Source organism: Desmodus rotundus, chromosome 6, assembly GCF_022682495.2.
Source record: "Desmodus rotundus isolate HL8 chromosome 6, HLdesRot8A.1, whole genome shotgun sequence".
Classification (NCBI taxonomy): Eukaryota; Metazoa; Chordata; class Mammalia; order Chiroptera; family Phyllostomidae; genus Desmodus; species Desmodus rotundus.
In genome coordinates, this window is record NC_071392.1 from 28208969 (window position 1) to 28236467 (window position 27499).

The 27499-nt window shown below is 42.1% G+C and overlaps 1 protein-coding gene across 2 annotated transcripts in view; it reads left to right on the forward strand.

Annotated features, from left to right (window-relative positions):
- The window catches only part of SLC25A13 (solute carrier family 25 member 13), a 169345-nt gene that overhangs the window by 64959 nt on the left and 76887 nt on the right, over positions 1-27499 (forward strand). For both annotated transcript variants that reach the window (XM_024577240.4, XM_024577241.4), the window contains exon 5: positions 20964-21103. In XM_024577240.4, coding sequence (XP_024433008.2) covers positions 20964-21103 — 140 coding nt within the window. The remainder of the gene's footprint in view (positions 1-20963; positions 21104-27499) is intronic.

The window sequence follows — 27499 nt, forward strand, 5'->3', positions numbered from 1 at the left end:
CCTCATCAGAAATGAAGGTAATAACTGCACGCGGTACAGGTGAGACAGTAGAGCAGATTTACCCTACTCCCCTCTCCCGCCGTCTCCTCCGTGTTCGCTTGATGTGATGGTTATTTAAGGCTAGATAAGCGAGGGCAGAGGCAAAACACATGTATTTGCAGGGTTTTGTTTCATATAATCTGGAAGCTTACATGCTTTCCATCAACACTTCATGAGGTTTATTTAAGATTTAAAAATCCTGTGAATAATTTCAGTTTTTTCTTTTCTGTCACCTAATTCCTCTTAGCATCACTGTAACCACAGCTTCTCAGAGGCACACCAGTGAAAAATGTCCCCATTAAAATCTTTAGGTAATAAATGAGCAGCTAGCTCACGGTGGCATTGATTTACCCAGTGGAAGCCAGTTTGATGAAAATGTTACGATTGGGTTTCCTTGGGACACAAAGGTGAGCCTGTAAGTTCGAGTTCAGCATAGCAGGTGTGTTCTCTCTCCTCTTCCTCCTTTTTGCAGCAAGTTTGGAAGGAGAGGGCTGGGGACTGAGGAATGGACCTCTGATGTTTTCCTCAACTCAGATTCATCTTCCCTTCATGGGCATAAAGTGTCAAGGGATGTTGGGGACACCAGCCACACCACTGGCCTGGTGGAGGAAAGAAACAAGGGGCACCAGCTCAGGGGCAGACGGGTGTGTGTGTTAGCGTCACTGGAAGAAAAGAACAGGTGGAGAAGCAGGATGTAGGAGACGGGAGTCCTCTGTGAATTGTACAAAGAACAGGGCATGAGAACTCTGTTTCTGTTTCTTACCTGTGGTTTGTTGATGGGCAAGTCATTTCAAATTCCTGAGCCTTATTTTCCTCATCTGTAAAATCAGGGTAACAACCTACCTTACAGACTGTGTGTTAAAAGATCTTCCAGATGCAAAGGAGCTGTCTGGAAAACAAGGGCCTTTAAAAAAATAATATTGCTGGCCCTGGCTGGGCAGCTCAGTCGGTTAGAGCATTGTCCCAGTATACCAAGGTTGTGGGTTCGATCTCCAGTCAGGCACATGTAAGAAGCAACCAATGAATGCATGAGTAAGTGGAACAACAAATCGATGCTTCTCTCTTTCTCTCTCTCCCTGCCCCTCCCCCCCCTCCTTTCCTCTGTCTTTCTAAAAACAATCAATAAAAAACTAATAATATTTGCTAAAAGAAGTAACTTGAGAGAACAAGGGAGGGTCTTCCTCCTCCTCATTCTCTTCTTCCTCTTTTTTCTCATCTTTCTCCTCTTTCTCTTCCCCTTCTGCTTACCCCCTCGCTGGCCCTCCCTTCTCCCTCTTTTCTCCTCTTCTTTCTTCCCACCTGTGTTCTTAACTTGCAGTTTAACAATGGTAACTTGCTTACCAACTCTTTTGTGTTGAACATTGCCCCATTTCTGAAGTCTTAAGAGATTGAAGTAAGAAATTGGGGCTTCCACGGAGCTGAAATTCCTGTCACATCTTTAGCTGCTTATGACTGTTGTAGAAGAATGTACAGCGCCTCTCCCGCACTTTGCCGTCCACAGGTAATTTGTCTCCTAGTCTGCCTCTCTCACAGAACGTAAGCAGGGCATGTCCTGTGAGCTGCTGGGATCCTCACCCTGTGGGTGTCATCACATGTCCCTTGGGGTTTCTAAAGCTCTTAATCCCTATTTAGGATTAAACTGAAAAAGATGTGAATAGTACAAAGAAGACACCCAAATGACCATCCAGTCCAAACTAATAGGCGCCTTCCAAGATTTTTCATAAGGTGGGGCAGAGGCGTCCACTGGAGGAGGGTGTTGTGTGCGACAGGCTTTTGTCCTAGTAAACCGAATCCTGGGGATGGGGGGCACCAGGGCAGTCTAGGGAGTGTTTCAGCAGCAGACACCTTTTAGAAGAATCAAGCAATTGGTAAATTTTCCAGGAAACTCATAATGGGGTTGAAGGAATTTTTTTTTAAAGTGGAGTTGGGCAGAGAAGAGGACTTGCGTAGTCAATTCTGGTCTCAGACCCACAGTATTGAGAGTCCCAGTCCATGACCGGGCTGCCCGCCCCTGTGAGGCTCTTTGAGGTGCATGCAAGGGTACTCTTACCTCTGGCTGCTTCCTCAGCTCCATGTCAGTCCTGCAGCCAAGAATGACCCTTTTGTATTTCAGAGGGTTGGGTGCATCTTTGGGCCAGGTGAGCATGGACTGGTAAGAGAGGAAGGGCTGCTTCTTACCTCTCAGATGGGCTCAGTCATTTGGGGTCAAGGGGTGAGTGTGGTTTTCCCACTCTATGGAGGTCCATGGCCTGCCGGGAAGGCTGGCGTGTGGCTGCAGATCCCCCAGGCCTCCCGCCTTGCATCCCACCCAGAGGAGCGCGGTCATACCGTTCATCTGTTTACCTGCTGGGTTTCCACGTAAGAGCCCCTGGGAAGCAGGGCTTCTCTGACGAAGCCCAGGAAGCAGCAGTGTCTGTGCCCCGCTGACGCTGACCCCAGTGCTCAGCAAACAGAAGTCAGGTGGGGCGAGGGGCAGATCCTCAAGTGTCACATTTCAGAGACATCTTTCCCCGTTTTCTCTGAGGCCTTGTTCACCATGTTGTCATGTCTAGATCACTCCTTGTGTCAGCTACAATGCAAAAATCTTGATTAGGTCAGTTTTGTTCCTTTGATCTAGTTTATTATGTCCTCCTATTTCCTTTGAGGCAAAACCTACCTCCAGTATTCTTGTTCTCACCATGTTTTCTTATTTTGATATCCGATATTTATAAATGCATTTTGAGATCAATAGGTATACAACAGGATATCAATATAAGTAGAAAATTTGAGTCAACAATGTGCAATTCCGTATGTGTGGAGAAAATACAGTTTGTTCTAAATGTTTCTTTTTGCATTTTTAGCCTAACAATGATTTTAGCCATGATAATGATGTTTTACTCTTAATTTTTAAAGTATACTTTATTAAAACATAGCATATGTAAGGAAGAATGCACCAATGATAAGTATACATCTTTTTTTTTAAAATTCTCACTCAAAGACATGCTTATTGATTTCAGAGAGAGAGGAAGGGAGGGAAAGAGAGAGGGAGAGAAACATCAGTGTGAGAGAGAAACATTGATGAGTTGCTTCTCTCACGGACCCCAACTGGTGACCGAATCCACAACCTAGGCGTATGCCCTGACCGGAATTGAACCGTGACCTTTTGCTTTATGAGAGGACACCCAAACAATGGAGCCACATCCTCCAGGGCTGTATGTACATGTTTGATGAATTTTTGCACAATGTATACACTCGTTTTATCCCCATCAAGCTCAGAAAGGAAGTGGGACCAGCGCCCAGCAGCTCTCTCCCCCATCACTGGCCCCCAGGTCCAGTGATATCGACTCCTGTGTTAGATGGTTTTGCTTGTTTGAAACTTAACTGGAAAGGGAACAGTACAGAATGTACTCTTTCTTTCCTACTTCTTTTGCTCAGATTTTACTTGTGAGATTCATTCAAGTTTTTGGTGTACTTGTACTTTTTTCTTTTTTCTTTACTGTATAGAATTTCATTGTGTGACCTTTTCCTTACTTTATTTACTTATTCTCAATGTTGATAGACATTTGCAGATTTCTACTTTGGCTGTTGCAAATATATATATATGTATATATATTTGGTGTGTGTGTTTGCATGTAGGCAGTTCTAGAAGTTGAATTGCTGAGTCCTTAGAAAATACATATATTTAGCTTCAGTGGGTGTTGCCAGGTTGCTTTCCAAACGGGTTGTACTAGTTGACATTCGTTTACACAACGAGACTTCCCATCACTTCACATCTTTGCTAGTGATTGGTAATACCAGCCACTTTTATTTTAGTGGTATCTCACTCTGTGGCTTTAGATTTGCATTCCCCTGATTTCAAATGGGTTTGCAGCTTTAAAAAAAATACTCATTGGCCATTGGCGTACCCTCTGCAGCGGTGTGTTTATTTTCTACATACAAGGCCTTAGCGGGTTTTTCAGTCACATAATAACTTTACTCTGGGACTTGCACTTTTGCTCACTCGATGGAGTCAGAGGAAGATAAATTCTTAATTCTAATGTAATGTGATTTATCAGCATTTTCTTGTATGGCTAGTGCTTTTTCTGTCCTGTTTAAGAAACCTTCACTTACCCCAAGGACGTAAAGATATTCTCCTCTGTTATTTTCCAGAAGTTTTATTGTTTTTCTTTCAGAGTTAGATTTTAGTCTTTATAGAATTTGTTTATTTTTTCAGGCAGTGGGGGTGGGGGTCAAGATGCCTCCCCAGACCCCGTGGATACCTAGTTCACCGGGCGCCATTTATTGAGAGGGTCACCCTTTCTTTTGTTGCCCACACGGACACGGTGGGCATAAACCTAGTGTGGGTCCGTTTGGGAACTCTGTTCTCCTGTCATTGTCTGTCCTGCATCCATGCTGTACTCTCTCAATTGCTACAGCTTTATCTAAGTCCTCGTCTCTGGTCGGCCATCCAATTTTATTCGTTAAGATTATCTCAGCTGTTCTTGGCCTTTTGCGTAAAATTATCAAAACAATCTAGGATAGTTTGTTAATTTTCACAAAAATCCTGCTGAAATTTTGAATGCATTAAATACTTCCAGTACCTTTATGTACATTATGTGTGTATAAATTTCTAAACTCCCTCGAGGTTTCTTTTTTTTAAGTATTTAAATGAAAGTTAAGTAACAAATGGTGGTCTGCCCACTTCATCACAGTTTTGGAAAATCTGAGTTGGTGAAGACTAGAAATTTCAAAAGAGAAAAAGTGCATGTGGTTTGTCATCTGAAGATGCTAGTGCACTTTTGTAGGTGCATTTTGTGGGTAGGCTGCTGCCAGTAGGAATTGCTGCTAACCTCTCGGGGAGAAAGGAGTGGGAACAAGAGCTACGCTTTACCTCTGAGCTGAAGAGAAGCATGCTGTTCTCAAGGTTGCAAATATTTGATTTGATCTGTATTACGTCAACACATGCTGAATATAATAAATGGGGAGAAATGTCAGATTCTGTGAATTCGTACATCACTTGTGTTATCTATCACATTTGGTTAATGCATGAGAGAAGGAAGTGCAAAAGAGTAACTTGTGGAGGAAGGCAAGCAGGGTAAGAAGAGGGAAGAGGAAATGATACTTGTTGATTGTCTAGTCACTTAATGAAAGGGAAGAAATAATGAATAAAGCAATATTATATCAGTTATAAATCTCTGCTGATACGTAAGGAGGTATTTATAAAATTTTCAGTTTATAATATTTAAGACCTTATCTCTTTAAAACTTTTTTTTTTTAGTATAAACATGATTTTCTTTTTTATTTAAAGTATTACTTTTTATTTTAGATCAGGGTAGCAGACATTTTTCTCTAAAGGGCCAGATAGTAAGTATTTTGGTCTTTGTGGGCCATAGGGTCTCTGTCACAACTACAAAACTCTGCTGTTCCCATGGGCAGTATATAAATGATGGGTGGTGCTGTGTTCCAATAAAACTTTATTTACAAAAAACAGCTGGTGGGCCCGTGGAATAAAATTTGCGACCCCTCCACCAGAGTGTTAACAGGGACATATAGAAGTTGCTGATGTCGAGATTCGGGATTAAGACACTTGGTAGGGTGGGTATGTGGTGGTGACAGCTAAGTGTTCACAATGAGCTGCGGAGCAAAGAAGGTGCCCCCCTGTGCGTGTATGTGGTTTGGTTGGCTGCATCGATAAAGGGACTTTTGAGCACAAACTTGAGAGGGGTAAAGGAACCAATCATATAAATATAGGGATGAAGGAAAAGGAAAGACCATCCCAGGCACAAGGAGTGGCCGCTGCCCAGGTTTGAAGGCTAGAGTGTGTTTGCACCTTTGAGGAACAGCAAGAAGGATCCTTGTGAACTTAGATGGCCTGGGGGGCCTAGTAAGAGAGGAGCTCAGAAAAGGAACAGATCTGGTCAAGTTAGGGTCCTTTAGGTCAAGGTTAGGACTTAGACTTTGGTGGTGAGTGACCTGGGAAACCACTGCAGGATTTCTGTTACCACAGAAGTGTCATGATCTGGGTTACGTTTTAACAGGATGACTCTGGCTGCTGTGCTGACAACGGGGAATAGAAGAGCCGTAGTGGAAAGAGAGAGCACAGTTAGGAGGGTATTGCAATAATACAGGTAAGGACCATAGTGGCTTGGACCAGAGTGAGATAAGGGGCATTTTGAAGAGAGAGCTAACAGAACCAACAGGATTATCTGATGGATTGAATGTAGACTCTGAAAGAGAGAGAGGAGGCAGGAATGATTCCAAAGCTGGTGGCCAGATCAACTGGAAGGACAGAGTTATCACCAAGGTGGGGAGACTGTGGGCTTGGCAGTGGAGGGCAGAACAGGAGCTCACTTTGGATGTGTTAGTTTGATGCCTGTTGGATGTCTAAGTGAGGATGTTAAATAGGCACTTAGATATGAGTGTGGAATTTGGGAGAGAGTTATTAGCAAATAGATGATGCTTGAACGGAATGAGATAAAAGAATAAGACAAAGATATATCTTGAATGCTTACTGTGTCGTAAGACTGAAGGTATAGCGGTGACATCACTAAAAAAAATCCTCTTCAGAGCACATAGGTTTGAGGAAGAGAGACAATAAGCAAATAAAAAGTATAAAGTCTGGTGTCAGGATAGCCGGTCTATAATGCAAAACAGGCTAAGTGGGTTGGAGGAATGGAAGCCGTCTGAGTGGACCTGGAGGAGCGTTAGAACTCCCAGATGAGGGGTTATGGGCTGTTTGCAGGAAGAGTTGGAGCTGTGGGGGCCTGGAGGTGAAGGTCATTGGGAGATGCTGCAATAGTCCAGGCAGAGGTAAGGGAGTCCTGGACTGGGCTCATCTCTGGATCCCACCAGAGCCATTCCGAGAATGGATCACAGTTAACTTGGCCCCTGTTCACCTACGGGATGCAAGGGGTCAAAGGAAGGAAGAAGAACCAAGTAGTAGCAGCGGAGCTTGTTCTGCTCCATATATGTGGTTTTACATAATCTCTTGAGAGAAGGAGAGTAACCCCCATTTTTTTCCTAAAGTTCATTGATCTCTTACTACATACCACCTCCTACTCGACTAAGCACTTTATATATAGTTTAATATTTAATTCTCACTACCTAGGAGATGTATACTATTATAATTCTCATTTTTTCTGATGAGGAAATGGCCTTGGAGAGGTTAGGTAACCTGTCCACTGTCATGGAGTTGCCTGTGGTAGAGCCAGATAGCGGGGCTGGGGATGGCCGAGGGCTATTCACTGTGCCGTACGGCCTCCTTCTGGGGGTGGTTTGTGCTGTGAGGTGGGCCTTCCTTCATAAGCCAGATAGATGCCAATTAATCCACCTTGTGTGGTTTTGGTCTATATCAGACATTAGGGGGATTTAATGATTTTTTCAGGAAGGAGCAAATAACAATAAGCAAAAGCATTAGTTAAGATTTTTTTTTTAAAGGACCATAGAGGAGAGTAAGTTATAAGGAAGAATGTACCTGGATCAGAGTTCCCAGTTGCCCTGGTCACACAGACATCCAGGTACCTTGTTGAAATGTACTTGACGTGGGCATTACCTGGGAAGTTTTATCTTTTGATGTGAGCAAAAGATAAATTGCCAAATCAGAGTAGTGAGGTGGGAGAAAGGTGGTCTTCATACAGGTTGAGGCCCTTGATTGAAACGTGCAGGTTAAGAGACGTGGGTGCTCAGGGCGAGGTGCTGTGTGATGGAACACCCCTCCACAGGTCCTGAGCAGCAGTTTGTGTTGGGTTGGCCAAAAAGTTCGTTTGGTTTTTTTCCATAAGATGGCTGTAGTAGAACTTAGTAGTCTTTAACTTCATTGGAAACAATTTTGTTAGATTGTGTTGTGACAGCTGACATATCAGCATGCGAAAAAAACTTAAGATGGAAGAAAATATACAACATTTTTGGCATATTATGCTTTATTATTAAAAGAAAGGCGAAAATGCAACTGAAACACAAAAAAGATTTCTGCAGTGTATGGAGAAGGTGCTGTGACTGATTGAACATGTCAAAAGTGGTTTGCGAAGTTTCATGCTGGAGATTTCCTGCTGGACGACGCTCCATGGCCAGGTGGACCAGTTGCAGTTGATAGCAATCAAATTGAGACATTGAGAACAATCAATGCTATACCACACATGACAGCTGACAAACTCAAAATATGCAAATCAATAAAGTTATTGATGAGAATGAAAACTATGCCTTTTGTTTTACAGAAAAAATGTAACGTCCTCTTTGGCCAACCCAGAATTTCAGAGGAGTGGCTGTCTCAAAGAGTTCTTTAGAGGACAGGGACAGGATCCAAACGGCTCTTGGAAAGGATGGGTTTTGATGTATCAGTTGGATCGGAGGCAGACGTGATCAGGGTGTAGGCTTCCCAGTGTACCGTAGTAAAGCTGGCAGGTGATCGCTTCCGTGTCGTGAGCGGAAGAACTGAAAGTCAGGGTTTTAAAGGATGTTCTGGGCCCTGAGCAGCTTAGCGTGGACAGGTTGTGAGAGGTAATGTCCCAGCCACCTCCATTTTTCCATTTTCTCATTAAATGATGATGGGAGAGCAAAGCAGTTTCATTATAAATTTCAAGAAAGTGTGTGAGTGTGTGTGTGTGTGTGTGTGCGTGTGCGCGCATGCTTGTGTAATGAAACTGTTACTCTGGTGGTATATTTAATGTACTCACCAGTGATGGGTCTTCTCATCATGCCACTTTAAGATGAACTATTTCTGTTGATCAGTATTTCTTCAGTTGTTGCGTCTGCAGCCGACAACAGTAATAGTCTTGCTCAGTAATGACAGACCTGGGTCTTACGTTTGCCTAGTGACAGGCACAGTTGGACCCCCTAGAAATTGCAAGTGTATTCTATATCTCAGCACTTCCTTAAATTGAAATCTAAAAGTTTTGTTTGTATAACTCCATTACGTGTTTTTCTCTTCCTTTGACTTACCTTTTTCATTATAGCGAACAAAATTTCATGAAATGTTTTATGTGATATTTTAAAGTTATCATTGTCAGTATGTAAACATATGCACCCAATTTCATTACCTGTGTGTGGTGGTGGTGGGGATGTGCATGGGGGTCTGTAGTTTTTAATTGAACTTTGAAGACAGGGGTTCTCAACTTTGGGCTCTAGGTAAGTGTCAGGGAGTTCATGAGTGGCTCTAAATTTTAGTAGTATTTTGTCTAAATGAGCATTTGCGTTTAGCAAATCTCAAAGGATTCAGTGGCCTGCCAGAAGATGAGGACTGCTTTTTATAGACGGACAATTGAACAAGTGGACATATATGTTATTTATGACTTTTCCAGCATTGTTTTCACAAACTTAAGTTTAAAGTAGTCTGCACCCTTGCCACGCTGGGAAACTTCAGCTGGCTTGCCAGCTGGCCTGGGATCCAAAAGAAACTAGTCAAGTCTTGTTCTTTTATTGGATACTACAGTGCCCTCTCTGTCCTTTAATCCTCACTTTTGAGCGATAGTATATGTTTGTATGCTTTAAAATGGCATTTCTTCTTTGTTAGTAAGCATTGTATAAAAAAGGGTTCTTTTATTAGACCATCATAAGGCCTAAAATTTTTAGTTTATTAAGGCTCTGAGAAGTCCTGTAGGAAAAAAAATAAGTATTTAACTTTGTCAAACTCTTTTGAACAAGACCTTCCTTTTGTGTGTGAGACCTCAACAAAACCCACAGAACTAATGAGACAGCTTTTAACGCGCTTCTCTAGTTAATTCCCTGACGTGTACGTTGGTGTTTGGAGCGGCCCTTTCTGGGTTCACAGTTAGATTTTGTCCAGGAACACCTGCTGAGATGCAAGTGAAGTAGGTGTGCTCTGGGAACCCTGCCAGGCTAGATGGCAGGAGGAAATATGTGGAAACAACCCACTTCAGTCATTTTGGTTCGAGTTGCAGAAAATGATGAGAGTTAGAAGTATGGGAATGAGAAGTTTTGAAGGTAAGCACTCAAATTTAATAATAAATTAAAAAGCTCTATGGATTTAAGTATCGGGCTAGAAGAAAAAAAATACTAGCCGTCATTTTTTAAGCTTATTTATTTATTATCTTTGTAAAGGCACTTGGAAAATGAAATGTTCAAAAAGATAACTCAGAGGGAAAATGGTTAAGGGTCAAAAGGAGTATTATTTGGAGAAAGTTTTTTGTTAATATTGATTCTGATTTTATAATGTGTTATTTTGGTGAAAGAAACTTAGTACCCTATAATAGATTTCATTTTATGTTATTTTGGGACCTGAGTATATTTTCTTATCCACATTCCAGTAGAGAATGAGAATACTGAATGAGAACAGTGCGATTTTGGAAGTAAATGCCCTCTGCGTTGTTGAGAGTTGTCGCATGCCTGGGTACTGAGTGTCCTGCCTGAGGTCCTAGAGACTCTTCAGATGCTGTTTCAGTTCATTGGGTCAAAAATCCACTATTTCCAAAAAGCTAAATACGGATTTGCGCAATTGACCATAATGGCTTCAATTTTGAAGATAGTTGTATCAGAGAGCACTTCCAGTTGGTGGGCTAATTTGAGAATTGCCTATGCTTCAGATGGCTAAAATATTGTGCTTTTTGCTACTTCATCACTCCATGTTAAAAATAGGAAGGGGGGGGGAGGAAAAGCCTTTTGTGAAGGTGGGATAGTGTTAATCAGAGAGGAATCCCCATAGCCATGTGAAGCTCCTTAGTTAACTGCTGCCTGAAGGTTAACCTTCCTTTAAAAGACTGATGAGTGGAGAGGCCAGACTGGGGGCTTCTCCTGAGGGGTGAGTGAGGGAGTGAGTGAGTGAGTGAGTGAGTGAGTGTGTGTGTGTGTGTGTGTGTGTGAGGGGAGAAGAGAATCTGTGCCTAGCAAATAAGGTGTGGAGAACAGAAAGCTAACAGCAAATCCTAAAACTTGGAGCACTGGGAAAATTTGACTATTTTAAACTACTGCTCACTTAAAAGTAGTCCAATTATACCATTATTCTTTCAGTGTGAGAGAGAGATAAAAATACAGCTTTTCTAAATTGGAAAATTTGCTGTAATCTTGCTTCTAATGACTGATTTCTTCCAGCAGTCGCCAGGCGGTTTTGCTCTGATACGTCCACAAAGGAAACAAAATCAACAGCATACTGGAAGTTCTCCGAGAAAATCCCAGTTTAGGTATATGGGGGAGGGGTACAGTTGGACATTTCAGTTGAAGCAAAACAGTTTTCCACTAATGTGGGACCACTCTGGGCATGCATTTGTATTACCTCTGCTCTTGAAAGCCTTTATGTAGGGTTAAATGTACGTTAATGCTTTTGCAAGACAATTATTTTGGATAACATCCAACTCAGGAAAATAACATAGGAAATTTGTTTTTTAAACAATATAGATATTACTCCTATGTTCAGAGAATGGATTAGGATTCTTCATACCACTTTAAGCACGTCAAAGAGTTGGAGATTTTTGGCTGTGTTCTTTTCTAGTGGTGAGTTAACAATAATGAACACAGCAGGTGATTAAAGCAAGCCCACACATCTGGAGTGTCCGCGGCCGGCTATCTGCCTCCCAACACATTTTAGCTGACCTCCTTTTGGTACCTGGTGATGATTTATACTGTGCATTTGAAAATAACTTTTTCTAGCAGATAGACTGGCCTCTCCTGCCGTTGGCCTAGATAATGCATGTGACAGAAGATTAATATTGAGTGCTAAATACCTGTCGGGCTTTAACCTTTTTTGTTGTTAGCCAGCATTCCCTACTATGACTTAACTCGTGCATTAATCTTAAGGGTTTATAGATCTACAGGCTTCAGAATTGGAAGGATTCTTATCAAGGATGCAGACGACGGGTTCTCATTGTAATGGCGGGGAGGTGATCCTTGCGACCGTGAACTCCCTGGCTCCATCTCAGATCTGCTGAGTCAGGATTTGGGGGCATGGAGCTTGGGAATGTGTTTCCAACAAGCTCTCCAAGGGAACGAACGTGGTTCACCGTGCAGCTGAACAATAGCTGGTGTAGTTCATAGCTCTCTTGCCTGAATGTGGAAATGGCCCGGAGAAGGGAAGGTGACTGCTTTTGTAGGAATCACAACTTTGTCTTCTGGCACTACCAGAAGGACAGTGTTCTTTTCTAGGATGTCACATGACCTCAAGTCAGGGGAATCCCGTTCCTCTTCCTAAGTACAGACTTGGAAGAGCTTTAAATTAGCCGTGACTTTTACATATGCCAACACTACCTATGAAGGCAATATAACATTCAGTTCAGCTTGCCTGTGTGTGTGTGCGGTGTGTCTGTGCGGATGCTTATTTTTCGAAAGCTACTTTTCACGACCGTAACTACATGTTCAGAATAATAATAATAAAAAGTTTACAGGGGCTTAGAGTGAACTCCATTTTAATGAGAAGGGCTGCCTGTGTGAGGTACTTGTTCTGTGCGTACTTCGTTTTAATGGCACCCATTTTCCCCCTAGCACTGCCTTGAGAGAGACTGAATTGTAGCCAGAATACTTCTTTCCTCTTCAGACCCTTAACTGTGATTAATGTAAAAAAGCACTTGTCAAAAGGGTTTGAAATGGCAACCTTGCTATCGGAGCATGCGGCAGTAGAGATAGGTCTGCATCCACTTACTCCATTATGTCATTTAACTTACGAATTCAGCAATTTGTCTTTTGCTCCCAGCTTAAAAGACGATGGCCGTATGAGCTGTTGTTAACCATATCAGCAGGGTGGAATATTATTGCCCTTGGAGCAAAACCACGACTTTCCATGAGGACTTGAGCTCTCGTGTTGGGAAAAGCACCCCAGAGAAGCTGTTCAGAGATAAAGGGCAGCTTGTTCAGCCACTCTCCCCTTGCCTCCGAAGCAGTTGCTTTCATTCGGGTTTAACAGAAACATCCTTTTTGTGTTTATTGTATTAATGAAATTTTGGGGATCTATGAGAGGGATTATGGTTCAGTGTTTGAGATAATATAGCTTGATGAACCTTTTTTATTTTAATGGGAAACTTGTTCCCATTGATTTGCAGCTTCAAAAAGTGAATCTTTTGGAAATTAAAGTGCATTAATGTAGTTATTCTGTATGGAAACAAAAACATAGAAAGTTAAAATTTGCATAAGTGAAGACCTTGATGATTTCAGATTGCAGTGTGGCGGAGGTTAAGAATGAGAGCCCGTAGAATTTGTAAAAACAAATTCCGTCTAACCACTTAATGGCATGTGCAAGTAATTTGCCAATTAAATAGTTCTAGTTATCTGAAAGATCTTCAGAGGAAAGAGTGGAGGTTCTTAATCTTTCTTAATTTCATACTTTCAGAAACATAATAGAAAATTACTTAGTTTTTGATCACTTTTTATTTAAAATGTTAATATATGAGCTAAGAGAAGGATGGATTTTAAATATTTGAAGAAAATTATTGCTTTTTGAGAAATGTATAAACTATGATATTTCCAAATCACACTGCGCCTGATTCTTCTTTGTATCATTTGTAAATATTTGGTGCTCAGAAAACATCTTTCATTATAATGTAGACTTTAGATTCTGGAGTTTTACCATTTAACGGTCACCTACTATGTTGAAAACATTGTGCTGAGCATGTTTAGCTCCAGAACAGCCCTCTGAGATACATATTTTATTCCCATTTTACAGATTGAATAAAGTAATTTGAGTCAGTAAGAAATGTGGCTAATGTCACTCATTAGTAAGAGGCAGAGCTGACAGTTTTTTAAAAAGTAGCTTTATTGCACTCATTTAAAGTATAATTCAGTGGTTTTTAGTGTATTTGCAGGTTTGTGCAACCGTCGTCACAATTTTAGAACATTTTTAGCACCCCAATAAGAAACGGCATACCTCAGCAACCCTCACCCTGCCTCCCATTTTCCCCTGTCTCCAGTCCTAGGAAATCAGTAATCTACTTTCTGTCTCTGTAGACTTGCTTGTTCTGGACATTTCATATATATAAATGGAATCATACGCTATTGTGATCTTTTGTGACTGGCTTCTTAGCATCATGTTTTCAAGGTTCATCTACAGTGTAGCCTGTAACAGTGCCACATTCGTTTTCATTGGTGAATAATAGCACATGTTACGGATAATACCACATTTTGTTGATCCATCCTTCAGTTAACACACATTTGGGTTGTTTCCACTTTTTGGCTACTCTGGATAATACTGCTATGAACATTTGTGTACAAGCTTTCATGTGGACATATGTTTTCATTTCTCTTGGATGTGTACCTAGGAGTGGAATTGCTGGGTCAGATGGTAACCATGTTTAACTTTTTGAAGGACTGCCAAACTGTTCCAAAGTAACTGCGTCATTTTACATTCCCACCAGCAGTGTGTAGAGGTTTCAGGTTTTTTCACATCCTCACCCACACTTGCTATTAGTGGAGGTGAAGTGGTATCTTATTGTGATTTTGGTGTACGATTCCTTAATGGCTAGATACCAAGCATCTCGAGATATGTTCATTGGACATTTGTGTGTCTTTTTGGAAAAATATCTACTCAGATCTTTTGCACATTTTTAAAATTGGGTGATTTTTTTTTTAATAGAGTTGTGAGAGTTCTTGGTATGTTCCAGAGTTCTTTATCAGATAATATGATTTGCAAAATTTTTCTCCCATCCTGTAGTCTGTTTTTTTCACTTTGTTTTTTTAAAAGATTTCATTGTGTATTTTTAGAGAAAGGGGAAAGGAAGGAGAAGGAGAGGGAGAGAAACATTGATTGGCTGCGCCTTGCATGCCCCCAACTGGGGACCTGGCCCACAACCCTGGCATGAGCCCTGACTGGGAGTCGAACAGATGACCTTTTGGCTTGTGGGACGACACCCAGCCCACTGAGCCACACCAGCCGCGGCTGTTCTTGTCTCTTTGTTGATGGTATCCTTCGGAGTACAAAAGCTTTCCATTTTGAAGGCCAATTTACCTGTTGTTTTCTTTTGTTGCTTGTGTTTTTGGTGTCATGTCTAAGAAATCATTTCCTAATCAAGAGTCACAAAGACTTCTGCCTATGTTTTCCTGTAGGAGCATCATTGTTTAAGCTCCTCTATTTCGGTCTTTGCTCCATTTTGAGTTAGTTTTCTAATACAGCGTGAGGTAGGGCTCTGACTCCTTTCTTCTGTGTGTGGATACCCAGATGTCCCCGCGCCATTTGTTGAAAAGACTAATCTTGCCCTATTGTATTGCCCTGTCAGCCTTGTTGAAAATCAGCTGACCATAAATGTAAGGGTGTATTTACTTCTTGACTCCCAGTTTTGTTGCATTTGTCTATGTGTCTGTCTTTATGCCAGTACCACACAGTCTTGATTACGGCAGCTTCGTAGAAAATTTGCAATGCAACTTTGTTCTTCTTTTTTGGGATTGTTTTAGCTCTTCTTAGTCCCTTGAATTTTCACATGAGTTTTAGGCTCAGCTTGTCCATTTCTGCAAAGAAGCCAAGTGGAATTTTGCTAAGGTTTGTACTGAACATGTAGATCACTTTGGGGAGTACTGCCGTCTCGACAATATCAAGTCTTCCAGTCTCTGAACGTGAGATGTCTTTCTGTTTGTTTAGGTCTTCATCAATTCCTTTTAACAGTGTTTTATAATTTTTACAGAATAGGTTTAGCATGCCTTTTGTTAAATTTATCCCTAAGTTTGTTGTTCTTCGTGACGCTATTTTAAATGGAATGGTTTTCTTAATTTCATTTTTTGGGTTGCTTATTTTTAGTGTATGGAAATGTAATTGATTTTTAAATATTGATCTTGTATCCTTCAACCTTGCTGGGCTTATTTATAGTTTTTTAGTGGGTCCCTTAGTAATTTTTATATGCAGGTTCATGTCACCTGCAACCTAGCTTTTAAAAATTACAATCTTTCTTCTACAACCATATTCTGTAGCCTGGGAAATTTAACTTAGGGGAAATTAGTTGACTTTGAGGTTATATTTAGTAAAGAAACAATTGCCACTTTGTAATTGTCTTTTTGTGATCTAAAAAGAAAAATACAGCAGACTTGTACAGTTGAAACATTTGCAGAGAAAGCAAAGTCCCACAAATAAACTCAAAGAGTTCTTGAGCTTATTTGGTGAAGTCTTGTTTTAAATAATATCACCGTTACTTGGTATGTTGTGGGAACTTCCAAACATAATTTGTTTGGCGCAGACTGAAATAACAATGATTATACTTTAAGAGATAAGCATTCTTTTTTTAAAAAAGATTTTTCTTTATTTATTTTGAGAGAGAGAGGAAGGGAGGGAAAAAGAGAAGAAGAGAAACATCAGTGTGTGGTTGCCTCTCATGTGCTCCCTACTGGGGACTTGGCCTGCAACCCAGATATGTGCCCTGACTGGGAATTGAACCAACAACCCAGGCATATGCCCTGACTGGGAATTGAACCAGCGCCCCTTTGGTTTGAAGTCTGCTGCTCAATCCACTGAGTCACACCAGCCAGGGTGAGAGGAAAGCATTCTGATGTGTTTTTACTTTCAGGAGAATTGGGTGAGCTATGAAAAATATGACTTCAAATATCCAAAATATGTATTTAGTGCTTCATTCATATCCCAGTGCTAATTCAGTTTGGCTTCTTTGCCTATATGACCTCAACATCGGGATAAGATTTTAAGGCCTTGTGTTTCAGGTGAAGAGAGACCTGATTCGAATTATTTTTAAGTTAGTGATAAATCTACCAAGTAATGCTTATTTGAAAGCCATCAGATGATGAGTTATAATTATAGCACACCCGAACTAAATAAGTAACCAAAAAGTCTGAAGTATTTTGGATTTCCTCTTTTCTCTCCAGGACTACAAGTGAGGTTTGGAAAGGTCAAGGTAAAGTTTTGGTGACAGCATGGCCCTGAGGTTGACTCATGGACCTTTTCATGGTAAAGCTCATGGAATTTCCAATGGAAGCCAGAGTACAGGGCAGCATTTGAAAATCACTTTGGTTTTAATTTCCGATTTCTGAGTCCCATGGCAACCTTTTCGTCACCATAAAAGTAGCATCAGGTACATGGGCTTAAAAGTAATAATATTTGCTGGTGGCAAGTGATGGCAACATCTGGGACTGCCTGGAGCAGGATCCGGTGTGTCTCAGTGACCCCAGGTGACCTTGGCCCAGTGCATCAACTGGACACTCAATTCATTTCAAATGAAATGAGCCCTTCCTTCGGCTGTTTTTCTCCACTGAGAAACTCTTCCACAGGTCCACCTGAATAAATCCTTCACGACCCACACATCAAGTTTTATCTTCTCCAAGAAGCCTGTTGCTCCCACTCTGTAATGCGTCCCTTCTGACATTCTGTTTCCTCGCAGGGAGGAACCTCTGCAGTGCAGTGCCCCTCACAGTACACTATTCGGGTCTGCTGTTCAATCATCTCGTGTGGGTTCTGTCGGGCGCAGCGCCATGTCTCCTGTAACCTCCCCTGCCCACGGGGCCTTGTCCCTGGTGCTCGTAAGCCGTGCTGCTTAGCAGTTGACAGCTAGTTAAGGACTGGCATTTGTACAGCTGCCCAGATGTGGGAACAGCTGAGGACAGATAACAGGGCCTCATTCTCAGCGTCAGGGAGTCCGTAGGCTGTCCCCCTCCAGGCCGCACCGGTCACACCGGCCATGAGGTAGACGTCACCCACTGGATTGCACCACGTGGCGGCCCTGCCTGTCCTCTTGCATGTGCAAGTGGCCTGTGTTACACATTACTGCGTCGCGGTGGCCGATCCGAGAATCTGTCCTACCACCTTCCTTTTACACTTTCGTGTTTTATTGGGAAGTTTAAAAATTAGGAGTGAATCTAACCCTTCCACAACTCTTCAGGACAGTGTCTCAGAGTGAGGTCCTGGACCCTTGTGTCAGAAAACCCTGGGACGCCGGTTAAAATGCAGGCTCGCAGCCGCAGTAGACTCGAATGAGCCTGGGAGTGGGGCTCGGCTTTCATGGGCAAGACTGGCGATTCGGTAAAACCTGAGGAAGTGACTGCTGAAGCAGCCCCCAGGAAGGTGCAAGCTCTGGTACCCGAAAGGGCTAGTACCATGGCCCTTAACCTGTCACACTGTTGTGATACTACACCTTTCCTGACTCATTTAAATTCAACCACTGCTTAGTGAGTAGTTGCTGTATGCCCTCCTTGGTGCGGCCACAGTGGGAGAACCGGAAGCGGAAAATACAGCCTTTGCTTTCAAGGTGCTGATGATCTACATGGAAAGAAAAGATAGACAATAAATGTGTGTCGTCCAGAGGTGTCAAACTCATTTTCATGGGGGCCACACGAGCCTTGCAGTTGCCTTCAAAGGGCCAAATGTAACTTTAGGACTGTATAAATGTAACTACTGCTGAACTGTTAAGTGAAAGCTCGGCGCTGCCGCCTGGTAGAAACAAGGTGGCGGCGGGGTAAAGCAAGGTGGAGGGCCGGGTTCGGCCCATGGGCCTCGTGTTTGCCACCTGTGGTGTAGTCCTACACGTATCTGCATGTAAATACATACGTAGAGAGATATCTTAAAAACCATTATTATAATAGTACAGGTCCATAGGGTTGACTAGAGAGTTGAGATGTACCCTAGGGACCACTGTTGCTCTCTAGTGTGACTAGACTTCAGTACCTGAGGCTGGCATTTGCCCGAGAGGCGAGCCCTAGTCTACAGCACCGTGGGAAAAGCTCTAGACTGAGGGGTCAGAGTTCACAGGTTTGAATTCTCCTCAGGTCTCTAGTAAGTCATAAATGTCCCTTTAATTTTTGGAAAAGTAAGATTGTTGGTTAGGGTGAGTCACGTTTTAAATTCATTCACTAATTTTGGAGTAAATTAAATTTATATGTATTTACAGATTAGACCATATAAATATTAAGATATATAATAAATGCCTTAGCTTTGTATGCCAGTATTTGGTTAAAAGCCTCTGTTGCGTTCCATAGGACACTGAAGGAGAGGTCAAGAAAAGGAAGGACCTCATTTGGACAGCTATCCAATGGTTATTACATTAAAACTTTATTTCATCAGAATGCTTGACAAATACTTATTTTACCAGAATGCAGAAAAATGGCCAGAAAGACATATTTGTTTGTATATTAATTTCTCTAAAATTTTACTATCGAGTGAAATTTTATTTATAGTGTTAAAAAATGTGGTTTTTTCCTTTGATCACACCTTGGTCATTTGAACATGAGTTCTCATTAGATAATTGATTAGTCTAGATTAGACGATGGTGAGAGCTTTCCCTAGATCTTGCTGGGGCCTGCTTTATACAGAGCTGTGGAAACGAAGACCTGGGAGGAGCTATATATCTAGGTTAATATCTGTTTTTAGCACTGAAGACTTAGTTAGATGAGTCTTACTCAGTCTCACTTACTTACTTACTTAGACCGAAGGCTTGGTAGTAGCCATGAGAACAATAACCCAAGTGATTTGAATTTCAGTTCAGTAATTTCTTCTCAGGGAGGACAGAGCCAAAGGGAATCTGTGGTGTCTCCTTCTACTTAATTCATGTCTTTGAAGACCACCCCTCACACCTCCCCAGATCCTCTGGGAGTCTTTCCTTTTCTTTTTCTTTTTTAAACCCTAATTCTTGATTCACTTTCTTTTTCTTACATCCTGTCTTTCCCCCCCACCCCCAAAGTAGAGAAGACGGAAGAAATTCAAAGTTGAGAGTTGCCCTTTAAAATTTTTTCATTTTACTGTCAGGGCCAGTCTGAGGTTTTCTGCCACCTTTTCTAAAATTTATGCCTGGCATAATTCTGATTTTTATTACCTTCTCTATGCAAACACACCCAGGCTTGTGCTGATGGTGGCACTACTGTTTCTTCGTGGCAAGACTTTAAAAATTTCTGGAAACTTTAAAATCATGGAATAAAATCTTGTGGGTGTAATGGGTGTGGAAATAGGAAATTTGGGGGAAACAGTGAAAACATGTGCCAGAGTTTTTGGCACTCTTTAGAGGACCAAAGAACTCCATTCTTTTTTCTTATTCAAAATAGACACAGAGTTAAAAAAAAATGTATCAGGCACAGTTTGCTAATAAAAATAAGGAGGTTGGGTAGCTATATTAAATATTGTGAAGGCCAGGACAAATTTCATTAATATAATAATAACCCGTATTCCCTCTACCCTCCAAACACACACTTCTTCAGGGAGGAGGAGACTAGTAAATAAAACATGAAGCTTTAAAAAAGTAAGGTTTTTCATATTGTTGTATTTTTTCCTCTGTCAATCCTCCTACAGTTTTGGAGTAGAAACAAAAAAGAGGTGATGAATCCGTAATAGCACATTTGTAGCCCATCGTAACGTGGGATGATTTGGGCCATTTGAGAACTTCTGCCAAGCTAAACATATGCCGTGTCAAGTTCAAGTATTGGGCTGCGGGCTTTGCTTCCCACCCGCTTTGTCTTCGAGCCTGGCTTGCTACGTAGCGGGGATCTCTAAGGCTCAAACAGGGTCTGAGTGCTGTGGAATACGTGCTTGAAGACTTTTCTCACTGTCTTCTAAAGCCTCAAAGACACTTTTTAGTAACTCAGTCAAGGACTCTATTTAAGGTGTTAGCGTCATGTGTGTTTCCATATGTACAGGGCCAGGCAAACGTAGGTGTAGGGTTGTAATACAAATAACACAATCATTAATAAATAATGATACGAGACTAAAGTTTGTGTTTTGTGTGCTCACAACTGTAAACCTACTTTTGCCCGTCCCTGTGCATGCTTCCTGCTACTGAAGGTTGAATTATATTATTTGTGCATAGAAAATAATATTTGTTGAAACAAAACATGAGATTATGATATTAGATATATAGCTTCTTTCTTTGGTTTCCTAATGCATTTGGGGGAGGGGTGTCTCTCTCTTTTATTCCCTTTTATTTGACGGGATTGTTAACTTTGATTTCTTCGCTGATTCCCTGAGGATTCTGACTTTTATTTCTGCCACGGTTTTATAATCTATGTGTGTTTTTTTAAGTTGAATTACTCTTTATAAGAAGAAAGCACTGTCCATTTAATAGGTTTTATAAGGTCAAACCTGATTGGCTTTGTTTTAATCACCATTTCTTTTCTGTTTTCAGAGGACGTTAAGCAAGTTTTTGGACAGACTACAATTCACCAACATATCCCCTTTAACTGGGATTCGGAATTTGTGCAACTGCATTTCGGAAAAGAACGGAAGAGACGCCTGACATACGCAGAATTCACGCAGTTTTTGCTGGTGGGTCTGGCTCTTGAAAAGAGTATCTGAGTAAAACTGGGATCCTGATTTACCTTAAACTTTCTACCCCTAGACCGGATCATCCCATTTGAAAGTATTTCTCTATTCATTAGGGTGTAAAACCATGGGATTCAATGGGCTGGTACAGATTGTGTAGAACCCCTTTATGTTTAAAAGGAATGCATATTGATGTCCCAGGAAATCAAGTGATTTGCCCAAAAGCCATGTAAGTGAGGAGGGGCAAAGCTGGAACTTGAACTCTTGACTTATGACTAGTTCCACCACTGTTTAGCAGTATTTTGTTTTCCCCTGAGAAATGGATACATACCATCATTAGCATCTAATAGCAGTATCATTGCATCTGAGACCTCTCCTGGACAAGGCACAGGGTCTGGAGCTTGGCTGCATATTGGAGTTACCTGGTAAACTTTAACAGCTATTGTTGCTTAGGTCCCACTTCTAGAGATTAGATTTTATTTGATTTGGGGGTAGGGTACAGGGGCAGACAGCCCAGGAATTAGGATATTTAAAGCTTCTTAGGTGCTTCTAATGTGCCACCAAGTTTGAGAATCTCTGTTGAAAGGACACTTGCTGCCCATGTCCAGAGTTAAACTGTGGGAGTTGTCGACATTTCTGGGGTGTACCTGGTGCGGTCACTCCTACTCCTGCCTTTCTCCAAGCTCCCCCTGCCCTGACCCATCCCCTACCCTGCCTTGTAACCGTATCACTGGAAGACTGATGATGCCAATGGAAGAGTAGTAAGAAGATATGATTACAGTTAAATTTTCCTGTGAAGCATAATTTTCAAAGTGTCTTAACCGTGACATTAACATCAGCTGCCAGAGGTGAATATCTCCGTGATATCTATATGACAAACCAGTCTATCTTTTGGATTTTTAGGCATTTGTTTTGTTTCTCTAATAATTACATTTTATATTTCATTAAATGTAGTATTTTCAAAAAGAGTTGTTTAAGGGGATCAGCTTGCTATGTGTAAGTGTGCCAGGGAAACTACCTTCTGTTCTTTGTCACCAGTAATCTCGTAAGTGGGTGCCCTGGTGTCCCTGCTTCTCTTCTGTGCCTGAGACCTTGTCAGAGCCTTCCAGGAAGTGGTTGGAAACACAGATGTGGGGGGAGGTGGAGGAGACAAGGGACGCACGCGCGCCGTGTGCCGTGCGCCATGTGCTCATTCATCCTGCGTTTTGGGGCGTCTGTTCCTGGGCACCGGCATGTGGAATAGCTTGACTTTAATAGGAGCTGCTCATTTTGACTTTTACTGGTGTTTGTTATGATATATGAAATTGGCATGCTGTTTACTTTGCTTTTATTTTCCTGGCCTTTAGAAACTCAAAACAAGATATCTTAAACCTGCTTTAGTAGTATTCTTTTAAAAACATGTTAATGTCTATGAATCCCCACGTGCGGTTCTATGTCCACATAAACCCATGTAAATAACTCAAGTGGAGAGTAGAATTCAAGGTGGATTTCTGCTATTGTTTATACAAGACATTGGCGCACAGTAGGAGGTGGTATTCATTTTGATGAGGAATAATTACAATAATGCTATTGAGACAAATGCCTCAAATTGACTTTATGGAATACAGCCTAATTAACTTTTAGTCTTAATGGGATGTTAGCAGTAGTGAGACTGATCGCATTTTCCTTTAAGCAAATATCAATTACGCTGAATTGAGTTGGCTGTGTACTACTCACTGCGGCTTCTGGGCCTTCCTCAAGACACGGAGAAGGGGGAATCAAAGATTAGGTGACTCAGGGATTTCTGATGAGGTTTCCAGCTTCACCTTGTAGGGCATTCACTTGAATTTGACTCCTTTCTATAATGGCAAAGGGATCCATCCCACTGTGTTTTGCATCACGTGATTTTGACTTTGTAGCCCAGATGCCAGTGCTCGACTTTTATAGATTAAAATGGTTGTCATGGATAATTATCCCAGGTAGGGCCTTGCTTTTGTGTCCCACTCAGCCCAGATATGAAGGAATTAAGGGATGTATCGTGACTGATGGACATGCCAATGGAATGCCGGTCTTGATGTCTATGATTGGGTCACCCCCCACATACACACACTGCCCCCAATTAAATGTTTTGTTTGCTTCCTTTGCAGACTTGTCTGGGTTCAGGGAACTTCTTACAGGCATACGTGAACTTAATCTCCTACATTTTGGGCTCTTGCTTTGTCAAGTATGCACCTGCCTTTCTGCTCTAGGGCAGGGCGCAGAGACATAGGCACCGGCCCCTGGCTGGTGCCAGGGTCATGAAAGCAGACACTTGGCTGCTTGACACATGAAAGAACGGCCACCACGCATGCTGCTGCCTGTCACCTGCTAAGGAAGAGGTGCAGCCAAAGGAACAACTGAGAAGTACTTGTGGCTTCAGGGAGCCTGAGCAGTGTGTAGAGACAACACTGCTCCATCCCATGGAAGATTCTAGAAGGTAGTTCAAGTTGGCTGCAGCCAGTTGAAGCCTAACACGCTGGTGTGTTACCTGTGTTTCCGTATGTATGTGTGTTTGTGATGGGAGGTCAGTGCCATTCTCTGCAAGGTCAGATTGTTTTTCTTCCTTTACGGAACATTTGACTTTGTCTAAGCAAGTGTGAGTTTGTCACAAGCCACCACGTGGCTGTGAGGACTTCACAAGTTCATCTGTGCACCGTCTGGACAAGCTGCCCACCCACTGAGATGGTGCTCACGGGCATCACTCGAGTGCTGACCTGGTGTGTTGTTTTCTTTGCTTTGGATATAAAATACATAAAGTGGATAAAGTTGATATTCTTTGAGCTAAATTTGCCTTGTTTATACTTTGTGTCTGAATTATAGTTGAAGAAAGCAAACCCTCTTCCCTAGAGCCTTAGTCTCATTCCTAGGGAAGGTTTTCAGAAGGGAGGGGGGCCGTGGACCTGTCAGCCCATCATTCTGCTTCTGCCTTCACTGCTGCTGACTTTTTAGGCCCAGTGCTGTCATCTCCGTCCCCTGCAGGAGTGAGGGTGTGCATGTGTGACTGAACGTACGGTGTTCTGTGTGGGTGTGCATGTGTGTTATGAATAGCCTATGAACTTTTCCACATGCTCTCTTTCTCAGATCATAGAGGAAAGCTCTAGTGTTATGGTGGGTAGTTGAATAATTTATTTTAACACACCGAAAACAGTACACTTAGAGAAAATTTGGAGACAGCTTCCTGTTTGTATCTGCTGGAACTCCTGTTCACGAATGGTGTGAACATAAAACTCTGTACCCTGTTTGGCGGTTTTTTGTGCTGTGATCATTACTCACACGGAACAGTCCACCCAATTCAGCACACGTTTGCTGAGAGTGCAGGGTTTGCCGTGAGGCCTTATGCAGAGTACCAAGAGGTTAATAGATAGCAACAAGTTTTGAGGCACTGGTAAAATCTAAGGGTGGTTCCTATGCTTTTCTGCCGGACGGCTCCAAAGGAGCAACCACAGACAGGTATGAAATGTACACCCTCCAAGGTCACTCTTTGTGGCATGAACCCTCGTGGCACATAGAAACCCGAAAGCCCCATTCAGAGCGTGGCTAGAGCAGCCACCCAGAGTACAGACTTAGAGGGCAGACACCAAGGTCATCGAGTTCACTGCCCTGTTTTACGGATGAGGAGATCCAGGCCTTTCACCTTATAAGCTGTCTTAGTGGTATCTCACTTAGTGGTGATTTTGATTTGCGTTTCTCTAATGACCGATGATGCCAGGCATCTTTCATGTACTTACGGGCCACTTGTATGTCTTGTTTGGAGACATGTTTATTCAGATCCGTGGTCCATTTTTTACTGGGTGGACATTGTAGGCAACCGTGAGCACAAAGTGAAAGTCCTCAAACTTTTCTGCCAAATTATTCTGTAGAGTCAGTACTAAGAGTCATTCTAAAAAAAAAAAAGTAATAATCATAACAATCTTTATAATTTACAAAGTGCTTTTAAATATCCTGTTTCTGATAATAGCATCCCCTAAAACCCTGAGAGATAATTATTATTATGCCCTATTATATACAAAAGAATAAACAGACTCTAGGGTAAAATTTTGCATTTATAGGTAATTTTATGGGGAAAACACTCATGGCTTTCATTAGGTTCCCAAAGGTGTACCCCAAAACACTACAGAGAAACTGTTCTAGAACTTAGCTTCTTCCATAATCAGATCACAGACATGTGATGGATTTAAAATTATGGTGCTGTTTCCACAACAGAGTACTATCTCCAAGGCCAAGGCCTTCTGTTCCTGGAAGGGGCCGTGCTGTTGAATGAGGGTGTCTAGTCATATACTGCTAGAAATTTAACATTTCTGACCCCAACGCAATTAATTACCTGATATGATCATTAAAAAGTCCATAGTAGGGATATATATTACTGTTGTTTCCATTTACTTTTTGATAATGTTTTATAATCATAGGTATATATTTCATACATAATTATTACAATTTTAATATAGTCTACACATAGGAATTTCTAGTGGCTCCCGTCCCAGAGTTGAAAAATAGAGAATTGCTCCCAAATCCAACGTAGTTGTTAACTAGGAAGCTGTTGCTGTAAACTCCTCTCGTAGAGCATTTGTCAGCGTAGAAAGGGCTTTGACTTGTATTTGTCCTTACACTCACCTTTGGTGTCAAGCAGTTGCCGTTGCTACTGTGTGAAGGATGAGCACACAGAAGCTGAGAGAAGTTCTTCTAGATTTGTTTATGGCGAGACAGGTGGAACTAAAGTTGATTTTAGTTTTCCTAAATCTCTAAGAGTGTTTTATTGAATGTTACATAAAATTTTTCCGGAGTGATTATTTTCAAAGGCCGAGTTCTGGGCCTCTGTCCCCACCTAGGGTCTGCTTCAGTAGGCCTTATACGAACAGGGCCTGAGACACTGCCTTTCAGTCAAGCATCCCGAACCCAGGTGTTCCGGGTGGCCCACCCATTAGACTACAAAACCCTGACTGTTGAAGGCACAGAACCTGGTCTTCAGGCCTTCATCCCAAAACTGACGGTGCGCTCTGAGAGGCACACATGATCAGATTCGTGTTTCAGAAAGGTCACTCTGGCTATTGTGCGGAAAGTCACGTGGAGGGGGATCTGACCTAGGAGAGGGGGACAAGTAGGTCCCTTCCAATCCGAGACAGAAACAACTATGGCCTGGGTTACATGGTATTGGTTATGAGCCAAAGTAAATAGGTTCAAGAGAAGTTAAAGGGATGATCCTGACTGGGCTTGGTGATGGGATGAGGTCAGTAAGGATTTGCAGAACTTGTGGTCGATTCCCAGGTTTTAGCCTTGGGCAAGCAGGTGGTGGTGGTTTACCGAGATGGGGGCACAGGAGGAAGAAGAAGAGGGGGTGTTCATGAGGGGAGGCCGAGCAGTCTTAGTTTGTAAGTGCCTTTCACACGTATGTCGCTAGATTGTTTCCACCTCCTCTCCTCAGCTCCCTGGAGTTAGGAGTGTGCTCCAGGAGCCCTACCTATGGCCCCAACAGACCTGGGCATTTCCAAAGAACTCCATTCCCCACTTTATGAAGCCAGGACATTTATTCTGTTTCCAGAGGCCTTCATCCTCACTCTAGGAAGAGGAATCATCAAGAAATCAGCAATGCTTTCAATTGGTGAAGAGGCCAGATTTTGAAGTTGGGGTTTCATTAGTTAGCCAAGAAACAGGAAAGCTGTCTTGGGAGGGAATTGAGCTAAAAATGACCTTTAATTTCCATCCAGTTCTCATCAAATAGTGTTTAAGAATGGCTACCTGACCCAGTGGAGAACCCTAACCACAAAGGGGGTGTGAGAGTTTACCGTGACTTCATTCAGGTCATCCTTTCGTCAGAAGAGGATGATGAAACCCAGAGAGGTGACTCATGGTAGACAGAGCTCAGGAGAAAGCCTGGGAGTAGAGCTGTGTCTGGTGCTCCAGACTGACCATTCATGCTGGTAAGGACCCTTGACGTCAGATCACATGATCCCCATGACAAAGCTGTTGGATGCCAAAGCGTATATATTCATGCCAATAATACAACTGAACAAGTTTGGTTCTTGTCCTGAAGTCCATATGACCGTTATTTTGGCTTCTGGGTCTGCATGGCTTATAGATCAGCCCAAATCTTTTCTGTATTCCAAGGACATTTTGATTGTTCAGATTCTGAGCCCTGGAGAGCACTGGTTGCCACGTGTCCCTCCAGCGTCACTGCTCTTCGTCAGCTGTGGTCTGGATTTTATAGTGCCCGTCACTCATGGTTTGCTACTATATTTGTCATGGCGTCCTGGATAAGGCAAAACTTTCAACACACAAAGCTGTATGTGTTAAAAAAAGAAATTGTTCCTCATCACCATCAATCAAAACAAAACATAAAAACCTTCAACCACAGCAGCATGGAATTCTCGAGCTTTGGAACAGATA